This window comes from Channa argus, chromosome 24 (genome assembly GCF_033026475.1).
Source record: "Channa argus isolate prfri chromosome 24, Channa argus male v1.0, whole genome shotgun sequence".
Taxonomy (NCBI): Eukaryota; Metazoa; Chordata; class Actinopteri; order Anabantiformes; family Channidae; genus Channa; species Channa argus.
Genome location: NC_090220.1, coordinates 8,817,223 through 8,834,214, shown reverse-complemented (window position 1 = coordinate 8,834,214; position 16,992 = coordinate 8,817,223). Strand labels below are relative to the sequence as shown.

Below are 16,992 nucleotides of genomic sequence, written 5' to 3'. Positions count from 1 at the left end.
TAGATAATGTGAAAGGAAATAGGAACAGCTGGGTTGTAAGCATTCATGTCATGTTGGAGGCTGAACATCTGATCCTATAGAGAAGCAGGGAATGACTCACACTGCTGAATGCTCAGTGGGAAGCTCGGCACAGACACAATTAGAACACAGAACACACATGCATGTGCACAAATACACATACGGGCACACAGAGCTTCCTGGCTCTCCTTCAGACTGTAAGGTGCCAACACTACCGAGCTAACCAAACCAGCTGTGGCCTCCAGCCAAATCATAGCTGACTGGTGTTGGCTGCTATCAGGCCACCGGTTTTGTGGCTTCAAACCTACATATCCACCAAGTTGAATATAAAACTAGACCATAGTCAATAGATTAAAGCCTGGCATTATTCATCATAAATCCTCTTGTGGCTATGTTAACTCAAAAGCTACAGATTCATATCCTGCTGGAGGTAATGGTGCATGTAGGCGAGTATTCATGTCAAGCAAATGTTGGGGGTGTGTATGAATGTTGACATCAGGCCACCTGTGTAGGAGGGTGGTACAGTCACCTGTACACCAAGGTGATGCTATAGTTTTTCCTGACACTTTTGTTTTCTTCAATTTTTTAATTACCTTTGATAGTTTGTTAAAATAATGAGAACTGAGGGAGATTAAGACAGATGACATAACAATGTAGACAATTATGTTAATTCGATTCACTCTCAAAGAAATGTTTGTGCCAAAGATGCTCAGTATAAACAACTAAAAAGAAAAAACAAGAACTGTAAAAATTATCTGGGGCATTCTGCAGCTGATGTAAGATTAGCTGACGGTTCCGGCTCTGTAATTACTCAAATAAACATCGAATAAACTTCTTTTTATTAGTTTTTAAGTTTATTGGACCTTTTGACAACTACAATTTTTTTCATGGAACATGTGAATTCATGTGAATTGGTTCTTTTGTTAAGCAGGAACCTTACTACAACATTTGCCAACTTCTGTCTCTATAAATTTACACCTAAATTTCCTCTGTGAATATAACTTGAAATGACAGTTAAGTAATTCAAATGTATTTAGCAATGTGATAGCATAATGCTGATTGCAACATGAAATGCAATAGAATGATGAAATATGGATTCACACACTTTTACTTTTAGAAACCTGCACAATTTCAATATAAAACTACTTCATAAATATTGTTTATAATATTCTTAAATAAATGGCCTCTTAAAGGCTAAATAAATAAATGATACATTAATATAGAAATATTACTAACAATATAAATGTTATTCTTATATAACTTCCCTACCAAACACTTCAATATATGAAGGTAGCGTTTTTCTGATATAGCATTTATAGTCTCCTCACTGCATTGACTGCATGACTAATCCACCAGATGGCAGAAGACATGGGTCATTTTGTATACAACCGAGTTTCAGAAAAGTATTTATCATGTTGAAGAGACAGCAGTCTCATTCTGGTTTACCAAAGGAGGTCTTATGTGGAATTCAATTTCCCTACTCGCTTGCAAAGAGCACAAACCGATAAATTGTAATTTGCCCAATAATCAAATCAAAACATGGAATTAGTTATAAGTGTCTATTTTAACTATTTTTTGATGTTTGAAACCAGGAAGCTGCTCCCTGGATGTTTTGGGAATTCATTGCCACTGGCACTAATGCACCCAAATAATTAGCATCAATCTTTGCAGCCCTAGATATAACACATTTGTTGTTCCAAACATTACCCAAAGATTGGTATTTCTGTTTTCAGCAAAGTTTCCTGTAACAGTCTCGACAACGAAATCTCTGATTTACAAATGCACTGAGTTTAGCTTCTCAGCTTTTTTCTCCATAAAACAACAAAAGAACCCAGAATTTCTGAAGGGGACATTTGTTGACAGGACGGTCACATAAAGACAGCTTAAAGACAAAAGAAAAAAAGAAATATCCTCCCCGTCTTACCTCTTGGTGAATGATGATTCCATACAATATTGGCCTCAGGTCGACCGACCGCCAGGCACATAAGATTAACGTTGCTGCCCTCATTCACTGTGACATCCTTCGATATGTTAGTGATCCTGGCAGGTACTGAGGGGAGAAAAGAAAAAAATTATGATTGATGTTTTTAGCTTAATTAATGACACGTGAGCAGAGAGGCTTACTTTTCTATGTGATCAGAACAGTGATGAGGTTAAAAATAACCCCTGGGATGGGGACTCAATTAGCATGAAATTAGCTGACAAATCTGACAATTCTGTGGCTCGCTCTGGTGTTATACATGATTGATTTTCTTCTTCATCATGCAATCTTTGCCAAACTGCTCATTAGACAAGCATCAGACTGATTTGGAGGACTATGGGTGTGATGAACGAGCTATTATTCTATATACTAATCACATACTACTTGTTTTGGCAATAAGGGGAAAAAATTAAGGGTGTCAAATCCAATATGATTAAACAGAGATGCAAAAAATACAAATAATACATTTCATTATCTGTCACGGTATAAATGAATGTAAAAAATAATGAATATTGTCCTCATAAAGTATGGTCTGCATGTGCGAGGGGATCAGAGCTGAAGTGATATGCTACTCTGTATCCCAGTGACCTTTGAATTAATGATTCAATTAGCCTGCACTCCTAAAGTCTGGTCACTTGGTTCATTTAGGACCCAGTGTGTAGCCTGGATTCTAAATGCCACCCAAAAACCTGCTGTTGACATGGATTATGTTATATTACTGTATACTTGTTTTAATAAGTATATAACCCTCTGATATCATACTGTTAAACAACACACAAACACACACACACACACACACACACACACTTTTAAGTAATTATTTTTATTTTTATTTCTACTAGTATCCTAATTGTATTTCTATCTCAGGTCAACATATAGTACTGTAGTACCTCTATAGCCAATTACTTAACTACTGCTCCATTTTTCTCTTTTTCCATTTCCACATTAAGTTGCACTAATTCACACAGCAGAACTGATGACAAAAGTAATTGTTTTATGAGTAGGACATTAGATGCAACATTTATTGCATACAATGACAAAGATCACTGCTGGGTTCACACTAATTTAATGGACTCCACCCACAGACCCAGTGGTTAAAGTTTCACATTGGGAGGATTGTAGCCATGTAAACTTATCCACAGAAAATGAGCAAAGCATTGCATTTCTACCCTATTGCTGTTTATTGTTTAAGTCTAATAGAACTGGGGCTTGTCCATCTGCTGTTTCGAGCAGTTCAATTTTACAGTACGTCACACAGTTTTAAAGAAATACAATATAACCAACTCCTTTTTATTTCTAGGTGGTCGATGACCTGCTGGATACAGTGTTTCACAAATGTGAACCTGCCGGAGAAGCAAGGTCTGACCCAGCGGACAAGCCCAGAATAAACCTGCACCTCCTCTAATACTGGTTTTGCCCAGAACAATTTAGTAGAAAAGATGGACAAACATGTGATCTCTGGTAACATATTTTCATTGCTTCAATATTAGATTTCGGTGTTGAGAGTTAGTAAGTCTTTGCTCAGAGACCAAAGGTGGATCCCTATTCCCTTAACTGATTGTTTCCTCGCTCCTCACTCACTCCAAAGTTGTTCTGGTCCTCCGTGTGAAGGATGTCTCAAAGCCTCCTATTTTGCTGAGGAGAAGTGAGGAGTGATGTTTAAGGAGAGATAACCGAGCAACATACTTCACTGAAGGGTTTTACAGTAAAACACCAGCAAATTGTTTACTGAAATACACAAATAACAATAAAATAGAACTAATTTAAGACCCAAGTTATTTTGTTTTCAGATGCACCATGTGTGGGTCTGACACAGAAAAAAGAACCATAAACAAATTTCTTCATCTGTTAGAAAAGAAACTTTTGTATTTATGTCCTACAATATGAATAAAAGGAAAAGATTCAGATATTTTTCATCAAAAATGTTTTATTGCTCATCATCATGTCATGTCACTAAAACATTTTATACACATTTATCTAAAACATTCGTGCTCATAAATAATTTTTACAATGCATTACGCTAATCAGAACCCAAATTAGACTAGTTATTAACAAATGTATAAACACAGTGGATGCTTAAATGCACATAACTGATTTAAAATTCTGCATTGTTGTTATTTATTTCCTTATGCATTCAGCATCTGTTGTAGGTACTTTTTAATAAAACCATCGATATGTGAAACACAGGTAAACTGGAAACAAAACATACTCTGGCGACTATGTGTCCTAAGAGGACAAAGGGAGTGTCTGTGGCTTAGTTGGTAGAGCAGCTGTCCATGAACCCCAGGGTAGGTGGTTTGTTTCCTTATGTAACCAGGACATGACACTGGGTACATCTCAATTATTTTCCTTGTGTCTTAGTCCCTCCCACTAAGGATCCATTGAGAGATGCAAGGAAAAGACACAAGGAGAGACAAACCAAGGAAATGTGTTATTAGAGACATGAGGCATCCTTTTCCCATCCATCATCTGTAGCAATGTCTGTTTCCGGTGACAGCAGCTCAGCTGGATCAGCTGTCAGTCTGAGATACTGGAGTGACATTTAGAGATTTTATTTGCATATATACACACTTTTCAAATAATAACAAGAATGTGCAGTTACCACTGTTGACACAGTTTTGACACAGTTTTTTTTTCATCAAACATGCCTGTGTTTCACAGTTGTAAATTACAAAAACAGTATTTAGTTTTTTTTACTGTGCTCATGTCAAACCAGTGTGTAAACATTCTTCATTGTTTCAATGCACATGGTCACATAATTTCTAATTATTTGCAACTGCATCTATTGGTATTTGTCTTTGTAAATTAAATATCCAATAGCTAAATCCAGCTGATGATGATGATTATGTTTTACAATATAATGTTTTTAAGAATAATGATTCAATCAGCTATTTTAAATACATGTAAATTACATCACATCAAACTGTAATTCTACCAAATGTCTTTGGATATTCAGCTTCATTGTCATGATCTGGCCCTCAAATTCACTTCCTATCTTGGTCTTTTATTTTGTAATCCTTTTCTCTGTTCCCAGTTTCCCCAATTTCTCCAGCTTCACCAGTCATCAGCGTTCACAAAACAATTGTGAACGCTGTCCCCCTGTCTTTTTAAACCCAGCTTTTCCCTTGGTTTTCTGTCAGATCATTTCCTTTGCTATCAGTGTAACACCCTGTGTCCAAGTTTACCCGTCTCATGGTTTTTGGACTCCTGGCTCCTGTTCATGTGGGTTTCTGTAATGTGTGTCTTGGTCTGAGGTTTGGTTTGATTTTTCATTCAGTGTCTTAGCCATTTTTTGTGAGCTTGTTTTCAGGTTTATGTTTGCCTTGTTAACAGTGTTACCTTGATGTTTAGTTTGTTCCTTTTCTTGTAGTGTCCGGGTGTCTTTGTTCTATTCTCGTAAGCTCATTCACTCCTTAGTTTGTTAGCCTTAACCTCATTAGTTCTATGTTCGCTTCTCCTATTTGCTGTGCGTTACCCCACCAGATGGAGATTATTAGGTGCAGGTCATGGTTGTTGGACCAGGAGCAGATAGCCCAACTACTGACCTTTTTGGGGCTTTCAGAGCAAAGTATGAGCGGGCACAACGTCCCCCAGCCCAGGACTCCTCACCTGCTCACGTTTTGGACCCAAAGTTTCCCAACAACCATGCCCCCGATTTGAGCCTCTGAACACCCCTGAGCCTGCCTTTGGTCTTGCGTCGAGAGGTACTCTCTCTTCCTCTATTCCTGTCTCCGGGCGGGTTGACGCCGCCTCCATTTCTGATCCTGTTTTTGTCTCCGGGCGGGTTACGCCGCCACCTCAGCTCCTCCTCCCAGGCAGGTCGATGCCGCCAGCGTCCATTTCTGGTTTGTCCTGTTCCTGTCTCTGGGTTGGCCGATGTCTCCAAGTGGGTCAACGCCACCAGTTCTGGTTCAGTTCCTGCCCCGGAGCGGGCCGATATCGCTACCGGTCCTGGTCATGCTCATGTAAATGTCGGGTACCAGCTGGCTCCCAACTCTGTTCCTGTTCCTGACCCGGGGTCGGGTGACATCTTACCTGTTGCTGGCCCCGAGCTAGTTGGCACCCCACTTCTGGAACTGGCCATCGCATCTTGTGTTTCCCAGCTCAGCCGACATGCCCGTTCCTGGGTCAGCACCTGATCCTCCACTGGTTGGTCCCAGCCGTCCTGCTCAAGGGGTACCTCCACAGATGCCAGCACCGGGAGGGCTTCAGCCATCGTCATCGCCCTCCAGCCCATTTTCTTCATTGACCTCTAGCCCGACCTGCCTCTGACCAGCTATCCCAGTCATTGACTCTGTCTGTCAGGTTTGTCCTTTTTTTATAGGAGTGAATTTATATTTGTTCTTGTGTTTTCATTATAATCGTAAATAAAGCCCTTTTTTCCCAAGCTCCCTCTTTGTTGCACTTGAGTCCACCCTAAAAAAACAATCTTGACATTCATATGTGAGTGAATGTTTAACATTATGACAGTTAAAATGTCTTTGAACATCACACTCTCACCTTTCATATATATTATAACGTAGTCAATAACATCTCTCAAAGAAAAAATACTTTTAATAAAGAAAGATATTCACGGTTCTTTTGCCAATCAGATCGACATTTAACAAAGATCTACAACTTTTACCAGATGGTGGATATTGAAACAAATAAAACATCTGAAGTGTTACATAAATTCAGTTTTTGTACTTTGTTGTGCTGCTGTTTCAGACGACGTTGATCATCTGCAGTCTCCAGTCACTACAGTAAAAGCTTTCCAAAAAAGGGGTGCATCGGTCCATCCTTCTGCTAAGGTGGATCTTGTGTTTTTCTTCAGACATTACTCTTCTATTCTCACAAACAGCTATCTAAGTTACTTTGGGACATCCTTTAACATAGATCTAATAGATCAAGGAGTGAGAAATTACCCTACAAAAGAGTTTCAAACCCCTGTAGAGTCAGTTTTATATATCTGGCAGCTGTTAAACAACAAATTAAACTATTAATTATTTGTATAAGAGCAAGAACAAAAGTTATCAAATAATTCTAAAATCTGACTGAGAGCGGATTCATCACAAACAGACATCTATGCAGATGACAATTCAGAGAAAATTATGTCTTAAAGATGTCTCAATGACGCCTTTCCTTGCATTTCTCCATACATCTTTAATAAGAGGGATGAAGATGCAAGGAAAAGACATGAATGAAGGAAACGTGGATGCAATTAAGGGAATTGTTACCAAAGCTGGAAACACAAACCCCCCACCCTGTCTCAACCATCCAAGCAAACCAAAGTAGTACAAACAGAACCATGCTAAGTAAAATAGTACATTTCTGTGACTTTTTCACTTTTTCAAGCAAATCACAAACACCTGAGTGATATTGTGATTGTGTCTTTAAATTGTTGCCTGCTCTGTGTGTTCAGTTGCCAGAACCTGAAGATTTCTGTGAGATGCAGCAGTGTAGCTTTTGTTTTAAGATGGTCATAAAACACCTTCATATCTTAAGCTGTATTATTCACTAACTGATACTTACTGATCATACTTTGATACTTGCATCCATCAGGGTTTTAGAAATAACTGATTTGTTGGACCCAAAGGGGCAGGACTAACGAAGGAGTTGGAAGGCAAACTGTTTATTGTGAGTAAGAAGTAGTGGTTGCCGAAGGTGCACAACTGTGGCAACCGGAGGGGCAGAGGCTGGCGTGGAGTATCTAAGGAGGAGAAAGAGAGTGAGATATGCCAAAACACTCTATTCTACTAGGATATTGAGGTGCTTATGATGGGTAGGTGGCGAGTGATGCCCCACTAGTGAAGTCAGCGTGCCCTGGGGAGAGGAGCCAACACAGGTGAGGCAATGTGGAGAAAAGGAGAACTGAGAGTGGCTGAAGCAATCAGGAGAAAAGAGAACAAAGCCAACAACAAAGCGCAACTAAAATAGAAAGGGGACAAAAGACGAATGGAAGACAGACATCTCTGCTTTAACAAACAGTTCATTCTGATATAATCGACTGAACACTCTTCTGACATGAGTGATGGGTTCGGTCTCAGAGGAGATGAAGATGAGGGTGTCGTCTATGTAGACGCAAACAAATTTGTTCAACATATCCCCCAGCCCATCATTGACCAGATTCTGAAACATGACAGGCTCGTTAGTCAGACCAAAAGGCATATCCAGATATTCAAAATGACTGGCAGGGGTGTTAAAGGTGGTCTTCTACTCATCCCACTCCCGAATGCCAACCAGGTGAAAAGCGGAGCCCACCATCCTTATTCACTACAAAAAATAAACCTGCACCAGCAGGAGAAGAAGGCGGGGGGAATGAGACCCGCTGCTAATGACTCGTTGATGTAACTGTCCATGGCGTCCTTTTTGGGACCGGAGAGTGTATATAATGGCATAGTGCCAGATAACAATTCAATGGAGTAGTCATACCGGTGGTGTGGGGGAAGAGAGGTTGCTTTGTCCTTGCTGAATACTGTTTTTAGGTCATAATAAGCTTTGGCAATGTTGGTCAAATCTATGTTATCAGATGAGGGTTTAGGAAGATTATATGGAGAGCTAGCTTGTCTAAGGCAGAGGTTGGAACAGGAAGGTCCACAGTTAATAATTCTCCCATCTAGCCAATCTATATGGGGATTGTGGTGCGCTAACCAAGTGGACCCAAGGATAAGTGGTTGTCAAAGGGACCGGGTGATATGAAAGGATACCTTCTCGCGATGGTTTTCTATGATTAATGCGACAGGAACAGTCTGCAGGGCGCTCAGGTTCAGAACATGACCGTCTATGGCGCGAATGGTAATTGGTTTAGAGTGCGGAATTAAAGAAAGACCTAACTCATAAGCAAGGTCCTCATCTAAGAATTCCGTGTCCGCACCAGAGTAAATAAACGCAGCAAGGGACACAGAGCGACTAGCAAACTGCAGCGTTAGACTCAGATTGGGCGGGGCCTCCCTTTTCCTGCAGAGCCCCCCAACTTTTACGGGAGAGAACTGCACTTTATGACCAGAGCACCCGCAATAGAGGCAAAGGTTACAACTAAACCACCTATCAAGCTCCTCTGGTGAAAGACGTGTTCTCCCCAGCTGCCTATGTTCTGGTGGGTTGGCAGCAAGAAGTGGCCTGGACTCTAACACTGGGAAATTGGAGGAGCCTGGGGAACGTGGCTAAGAGCTAGAAGGGCGAGATCTGGGACACCTCTTGCATACGGTGGTCAACACGCATGCATATGTCTATAAGGGCCTTCAGAGACTCCGGCAGTTCCCGAAAGAAGAGCTCATCCTTGAGGGATTCAGATAAGCCCTGATAAAACTGTTCCACTAATGCCGGCTAATTCCATGAACAGTCTCCTGCAATTGTTCTAAACTCTATAGTTTACTCCCCCTACTTCCCAGTGTGAGCCTAGAGAGGTGATGTGACGCATCTCCCTCCGATTTAATCAGGCCAAATACCCTGAGAAGTTTCATGCTCAAAGGTGGAGGTAGACCTGGCCCCCCTCTCCCATTCGGCAGTTCCCCAAACCCCAGCTCAGTTGTGTCAATGACACAATTGATGTCATGCTGACAGAGGGCCCCCTGTACCTGGCTCTTCCAATCCTTCGCATCCGCTGGGTCCATTGAGGCCAGATTGCACTATCAGAGAGAGCTATAACAAAAAACTCAGTATATTCTACTAGGATATTGAGGTGCATACGATGGCAGAGAAAAGGAGAACTGAGGGTGGCTGAAGTAATCAGGAGAAAAGAGAACAAAGCCAACAACAAAGTATAACTAAAATACAAAGTAGCAACAAAAAAAAGTACCATCAAAAATGTCTAAGGAAGCAAACCAGACAAATGCATTAATCCTCAGTTTTGCCAATGATCCTCTTCTAATAAGGAGTTCCAAATGCCCGGACATATGTAACAGCTGACTCTGGAATACGGAGTAACAGACAAACACAGTCTCTTTCACATGGAGTTCACAAGAAAAGTGTCAGGGATCATAAAATCAATTTTCGATAACTAACATGAATCGAGTGCGGAGTTTGCTTTTCTGGCACAGACACCAACAATTAGCTGCATAAAACATTCACATAGTCTTTCCTGACTCTCACTGACTTTGGTGACAAAACACTGCAGTGTTGCAGTTTGCTAATGTTGTGTGCAAGTGCAAATTATTCAGTCACTACTTTTTGTTTTATACATGTGTCTTGTCTGCTGATGTTGACACATTTTGTTTGTTTGGACCAAACATTCTAGAATCTCACTAAGAAAAAGAAAAGAAAATGGTTAAGCTGGCAAAGTGCAGTACCATGCTTCTTTCAGGTAAAGTTAAAAAAAACAAAAAAAAAACTATCTGATCTGTATTTGTTATGTTATGAAATAAAGGTGGAATAATTAGCTGATAATACAGATTTCACTAGAAAGAAGAGAACCTTAATGAGCTCTTTTGATCATTAACACTGACAAGAACATGTTGAGGGACACGTTTTGAAAATGGCCCTGTCTCCTAGAAGTTGTTTAGAGCGGTATTTCAGTAGAAATATGTTGCAAAGCACAACATATCTTAATGTGAAGAGGTGCTGTTAAAGGCTTCTCTGACGCAGTCTCATTGAATTCCCTGGCAACCAGGCAGAGACATTACCCTTTTAAAGGTTTTTAAGTGATGCTTATTTATTGTAATTGCATAACAAATAAATAAAATAAAATCCAAATAGACCACTGTTATCGTGACCTTACAAGAAAAATCATAAACTGTTTTTTGGTCAAATATTGACATTTGTTATTTTTTTTAATTTATTAATTCTACATTTTGTACTTTAAATATGCATGGTCTGGTCTCTGCTTTAAGGAAGGCTGAACTGGTGGCCTACCGGCCACATCCAGAGAGGGAGGCTTTTCTTTATCGACCACTTGACCGAAGCTCCCCACGACATTGAGGTGGTTGACCATATGCCTGTGTGCAAGTTAATTAAGTTAACGTATCCTGTGCATAGTGTGACACAATGACTGCACTGCCCCCATACATATTTAGCTTTAGCTTACATGTGGTCATGCAACCACTGTAAGGGTGTAGTCTAATTTTTCCATCATATATCAAACAAAAATGTCAAAGTAAAAAACTGCAAACTAGTCACTGCAGAGTGTTAGGCCTCAAACAATGCACCACTAATACTGACTGACGAGTTTTGTTTCTTCAAAAATGTAATTTACTCATTTGCTTGAATGAATACTCATTCATTGAATGAATACTCATTCATTCAAGTTCTGACTTAAAGTCAGAACTAACCTTACAAGTTCGCAGAATAAAAACAAGTCATTTTAACTTAAAGCTTTAAAATACAAAATGTAGATATTTATTTTAATGGAGAAGAATATTGGCGTATTCCACAATTTCCACAAAACGGCTTCACCAGTAAGTCTCCCAGAATTCATTTATTGCAAATGACCTGAACAGAAGAAAACTTAACACAACAGTAATTAGTGTAAAGTTAGGTAGTACAACAGTTGTTGTGTAGGCCTGAGCGGCACAGTCCCTCAGCAATGTTATATCACATACAGTATTTTGTCCATATGCTGCTGTGTATCAGCTATCGTGTTCCAGTTAATTTGGCTTTCACCACTAGGATGGTGGAATAACTTCTGATTTTGGAGGCGTCTTGGCCTCCACTTGAATTTTGGCTTTAAAATAAATACAGGCTGTAGCATTTCAGTCGACAGTAGAGAGAGAAGTGGTGAGATTTTAGGACATGGGTGGCAGTGAAGTTTTTTCTCCTCCTTGTGTAATGGTAAAGTAACATAATTCAAAACCGTATGTTTCTGAATCATCTGTCAGTTTCCAAAATGGTTTAATTTCTGTAGACTTTAGTTGTTTCTCAAAAAGGCTCACACATTGAGACTGCACTGGCTAACATGTTTCTTGATTTATATAACCTGATTTTTATTTATTTTGTTTGGGGGGGGGGGGGGGGGGGGTTGTTACTATCTAATCAGTTCTCTGAACCAGACCTTTTATGAAAGCTACACAGTGATCCAAAAGATTTGATGCCAAACCTGCATGATACAGTGAAGAGGCTTCCCTGCAGTCATCTTCTGTTTACAGCAATTAGACTAATGCCACAGAACTAATGTGGTAATGATTCATTGAGTATAAAATGCAACATGTGGTGCCTTTTTAAGAGGCACTAAATACAGAGGGTTGAAGCACAGTTGTTTTGAGGACACAGCAGACACAACATTCTCAGCCACACTGACCTCCGGCAGAGATGAATGAACAAGCCGGTCCTCCAGCTTGATAATGCCAGTGGCCAGGTGATTAAAAACAGCTCCCCTGCTACCAGGGCTGCTCGTGGATATGACTGGGGGCCCAGGGACACGTCAGTCTTCATGTTGTTACAGCCAAGGTGTTACAGCCAGTAATTAATTAGAAAATGAAATCAAGAGGCTGCCCAAAGCGGGGAAGGGATGCTTTCTCTGGGTGTTTAACATAAAGGGTTGACAGAGGTGATTGTATTTTCTTTGTAATGGTATTATTTTTTTTGTTCTAATGTTAACCATTTTCTTGGCAAAATGTGCCTTATTCACAGAGACGGATGCAGATATAGTGGGAAGTGCACTATGTGCCGTTATCTATAGGGCACAAGACGCTGATGGTATCCGATGCATTGTTACTATACAGTACATTGTTGTCTGTCAGATTATGAATTAGACATTTATTTCTATTCTGCAGTCAGACAATGACATAGTAAAATGTGTCGGGTTTTTTCTATAGCTCCACATTATTTTTCAGGAAAATGAAAATATTTAATGGAATTGGGTTTGAAGGTTCAGAACTATTCAGAAAAAAAACTTTTAAAAAAGCTTTAAAACTGCTTTTACCACTAGAAGGTGTAGTACAATACACAGCAAATGTATATCAATCAGAAAAATGAAAGTACCTATTATACAAGCTTGTAATAGTTTTTATTATATACTGTAAGGTTATTTAATTTACATTTATGAATGTAATGTTTGTGGTTATGGTTGTCAAAGTCCATTATTTGTGAAGTATGACAGCAGAGACTGCGTTGACTGGTTAACTTCACTACATCAAGCTAAATTAGTTGGATTAACACTTTGTGCACCACAACGTTCGCTCTGCTTTATTGTGTGTTATGTTGTTTACACGCACTTCAGAATTAATTTAGTTTATACTTTAACAGTACCCAGAGGCCTTGACTCCGCTTCTCATTCCCCCACTCACATTCAAAATTGCCCACACTCTCACCAATGGGGCAGCTACCGTGCAACTGGCCTGACCCACTGGAAGCAAGTAACTTAGGGTTCAATGTCTTGATTTAGGGAAATTTTTATATATCTGATCAAGAGCAGGGAGTCAAACCATTGATCCTTTCATTAGATTACTGTTCTACCTCCCAAACCAGAGTTGTACAGTCAGAAAGAAATACTTTTTGCATGTCTGAGCATGTAATTCATTCAGTGGTCAATGAGAAATTTTCATCAAGATTAAAGAAGTGGCCATACCATCAGAGAGCCATGTCAACAACATGGTAAAGGTTAGAAGACCTCATAGCACCATATCATCCCAGTAGACCACTTCGCTCTCAGAATGCAGGCCTACTTGTGGTTCCCAGAATTTCCAAAAGTAGAATGGGAGGTAGAGCCTTTAGCTATCAAGCTCCTCTCCTGTGGAACCAGCTCCCAGTTCAGATTCGGGAAGCAGACACCCTCTCTACTTTTAAGTCTAGGCTTAAAACCTTCCTTTTTAATAAAGCATATAGTTAGTTATAGTTATGCTGCCATAGGCTTAGACTGCTGGGGGACCCACCCCCCAATGCACTGAGCTACTTTCCTCCTCTTGACCATCTCTCCTCTCCTCTCATCCAGCAATTGTCACCACTGTATGTCATTAACTCTGTGTGTTCTCTCCCATAGTTGTCTTTGTCCTCCTCTGTCCCCCTCTCTCTGTCCCTTTCTGCAGGTGTCCCCCGGCTTTGAAGCTGTGTGTCTTCCAGCGTGAAGCTACTGATCCTACCAATCTGCCAGATGTTTTGTTGTTGCTTTTGTTGCTCTGTTCTTTTCTCTCTCCCCTTTCCACTCACCCCAACCGGTCGAGGCAGATGGCCGTCCACCCTGAGCCTGGTTCTGCTGGAGGTTTCTTCCGTTAAAGGGAGTTTTTCCTCTCCACTGTTGCCTATGGCTTGCTCCAGGGGGAATTGTTGGGTTCTCTTTATATATCTTTATAATCTTGACTTTATTCTGTAAAGTGCCCTGAGATGACTTTGTTGTGAATTGGCGCTATATAAATAAAGTTGAATTGAATTGAATTGAATTGAATTAAATGTTCTGCACTTATATAGCGCTTTTCTACCTATTGGCACTCAAAACACTTTACACTGCTTCTTATTCACGCACACTCATAAACCAATGGGGGAGCTGCTATGCAGCTGGCCAACACTCACCGGGAGCAACTAAGTTGGGGTTCAGTGTCTTCCTCAAGGACACTTTGACATGTGACTGGAGGAGGTGGGGATTGACCCAACAACTGTGAGATTGGTGGACAACTGCTCTACCTTCCTGCGCCACAGTCGCCTGCCAACATGGCAGGAATGAAGGTCAGAACATTTAAGCCAGATGCCACAGTGGTGTAGATTCCTTTTGAATTGGGAGTGTCTTTTACAAGTGCAGGTATAAAATTGTCTGAGGGACTTTCTCACAACAAAAATATGCAGCATCAAACTAGTATGGAATAGTCAGGGTGAAAAAAACTAAGTTCTGATTCCTTACCTAGACCATAACTTCAAGGGCCACACAAGAATTTCATGTACACAACAAATGGATGCTGCCCTGGATCTTGACAGTAGAAATACACCCCTCATTCAACAGTAGGCAGCAAAAGCCACTCTTTTATGGCTCCAGTAATATCATTATAAAGGTGCTAAGAATTGCGTGAAGGTATGTGTTTTGATGTTATGAATTAGAATTTTATTGAATTTGTATAGATCAACATGGCCTCATTTACAATACTTGAATTCCTAATCCTCACTGCCAATGAAATTCAGTGGTTTGACACTAGAAATAGTTCTTCTGTAAACACACCCTCCAGAGTGGAGTGATAGTACAGTATTTGTATTATTGTCCCTATTGGAGACGTGTGAAAGAACACAGGCTTGTCATGTAAAACATATTTAAGTATGCATCAAACTGTACTAGGCTTCAGGCTTTTGGCTTGACCTCAAGTTCCTTTTTGACAAGTGAATCTATATTTCAACCCTAATATATGGTCACAAGCTTGGGAAATGTCTAAAAGAATGAGAGAGCAGATACAGGTGAGTGGAATAAGTTTCTCTGCCAGGGTGGTTTTTCTTGGTGTTGTCAGAAATGTCTTGATCACCCTGGAAGAACTCGGGAACATATCTAATAAGCACATATGGGACACACTGCATAGCCTGCTGCACATGCAAGAAAGTCCTAGATAAATTAATCTATAATCCCAACCCTGGGGTGACTATGTCTCAGGAAGTAGAGAAAGTGTGAGTCTCCAAACCACACTAGTCAGACTAGATGGATATTATTTCTACTTTCTACCAGGTAAGTTTGCTTGGTTATACTACTTTCAAATCTTTACACCCAGTCAGCCACAAGAGACTGTGATTAACGTGATTTTGCAATATTTTTTTAGATATAAATTAATGAGAATGTGGAGAAAAGAATCTTAAAAGAAAAGAAGGTTAGGTTATTTTACGGCAAGCCTGAAACTCTGACATCTCCCTACATCAAAGTGTCTCCTCCTGTGCCAGCTTTCACCAAATCTATAATAGATGCTAACTCTTCTTTCATAACAAATTACAACGCGGCTGAAACATCAAAGGGATCCCTGTCAGTGAGTTTTCCAATCTGCCATCCCGTCTCAGAACAATAGACATCCCTGACAGATATCTCGGTTACATTCAGTGTTCTTGTCAGTGGTTATTGTTAATTTAGAGGCACACCCAACTCCAAGAGAAGGTACAGGTAAGGGCTCTGAACCTTCCATGCTAGGTAGTGTAATAAAACAAATTAGTGGGGTGGAGTCGGGTAGGGAGGGGTATGGTGGAGAGCTGCTCCATCCTTGTTGAAGTAGAAATAAACTAGGTTAGTTTTCTCACCGGCTGGTAGAAGGCACAGATAGTGACACCTGGCTCCAAACTGCAGAGCTTTCTCAGTTCAAGGCAGCTTTTCATATGGGACCCATCACATCTTATGTTCCAGGATCCAGTCCAAAGTAATGACAGCAGCACTGAAGTTAAACCAAATGGCACAGGATGATGCACAGTGTAAATACTACCTTGTGATCAGCATGAGAAAAGCAGTGCGCACATGCTGGCTGAGATGCCTCAGTCTTTAATTCCTTGTCTTTACAAGTCCAGCTTTTTAGCCATGTGTTCATTCTATTGATCGACTGACAACAATTAGTAGTAGTGATTGGCCTCTTATACATCTTTTGTATTTTCAACAAGTATATATTTGTATAGCTCTCCTCATTTTCCCTAACACAACCTTATCTGATCTTAAGTTGGCCATTAAATGGCCACATACTTCACTTTTCAGACCTACAGAATAAGCGCTGACATCTCAGCAGGAGAGTCCTTCAGCATAGTCTCCCTTTCTCTCTCGCTCCACACAGAGCATTCACGCTAACCCAGTTAACACTCAAGCATCTCAAAGCATTTGAACACATTTCTGTAGCCGGTCTTTGTGCGTGGCAGCAGAATTAGCACGCTGAAGCCAGCCTATAGAAAAAGAAATTGAACATAAAAAAATCTCTCATTTAGTGGAAGGCACAAAATCCAATTTCAAATGAATGCCCTAATAGGTGAATATGAAAATATTCATTTAGGAGCTCTGCTTTGTCCCTAGCTTTGATATGTGCAGGCTAAGATCTGCACATGCTTTATTCAGTAAATGCATGCATAGGTTTGAACCATAAAGAATATTTTGATACCTAACTAGTTCTAGTTTGGTTTTAAACCTGAAAGAAAATAGATCACCTGTGTAC

The 16,992-nt window shown here is 40.2% G+C and overlaps 1 protein-coding gene across 2 annotated transcripts in view; it reads right to left on the bottom strand.

The window, feature by feature from the left end:
* Window positions 1-16,992, bottom strand: part of opcml (opioid binding protein/cell adhesion molecule-like) — a 342,103-nt gene that overhangs the window by 62,732 nt on the left and 262,379 nt on the right. For both annotated transcript variants that reach the window (XM_067494419.1, XM_067494418.1), the window contains one exon: window positions 1,943-2,068. In XM_067494419.1, coding sequence (XP_067350520.1) covers window positions 1,943-2,068 — 126 coding nt within the window. The remainder of the gene's footprint in view (window positions 1-1,942; window positions 2,069-16,992) is intronic.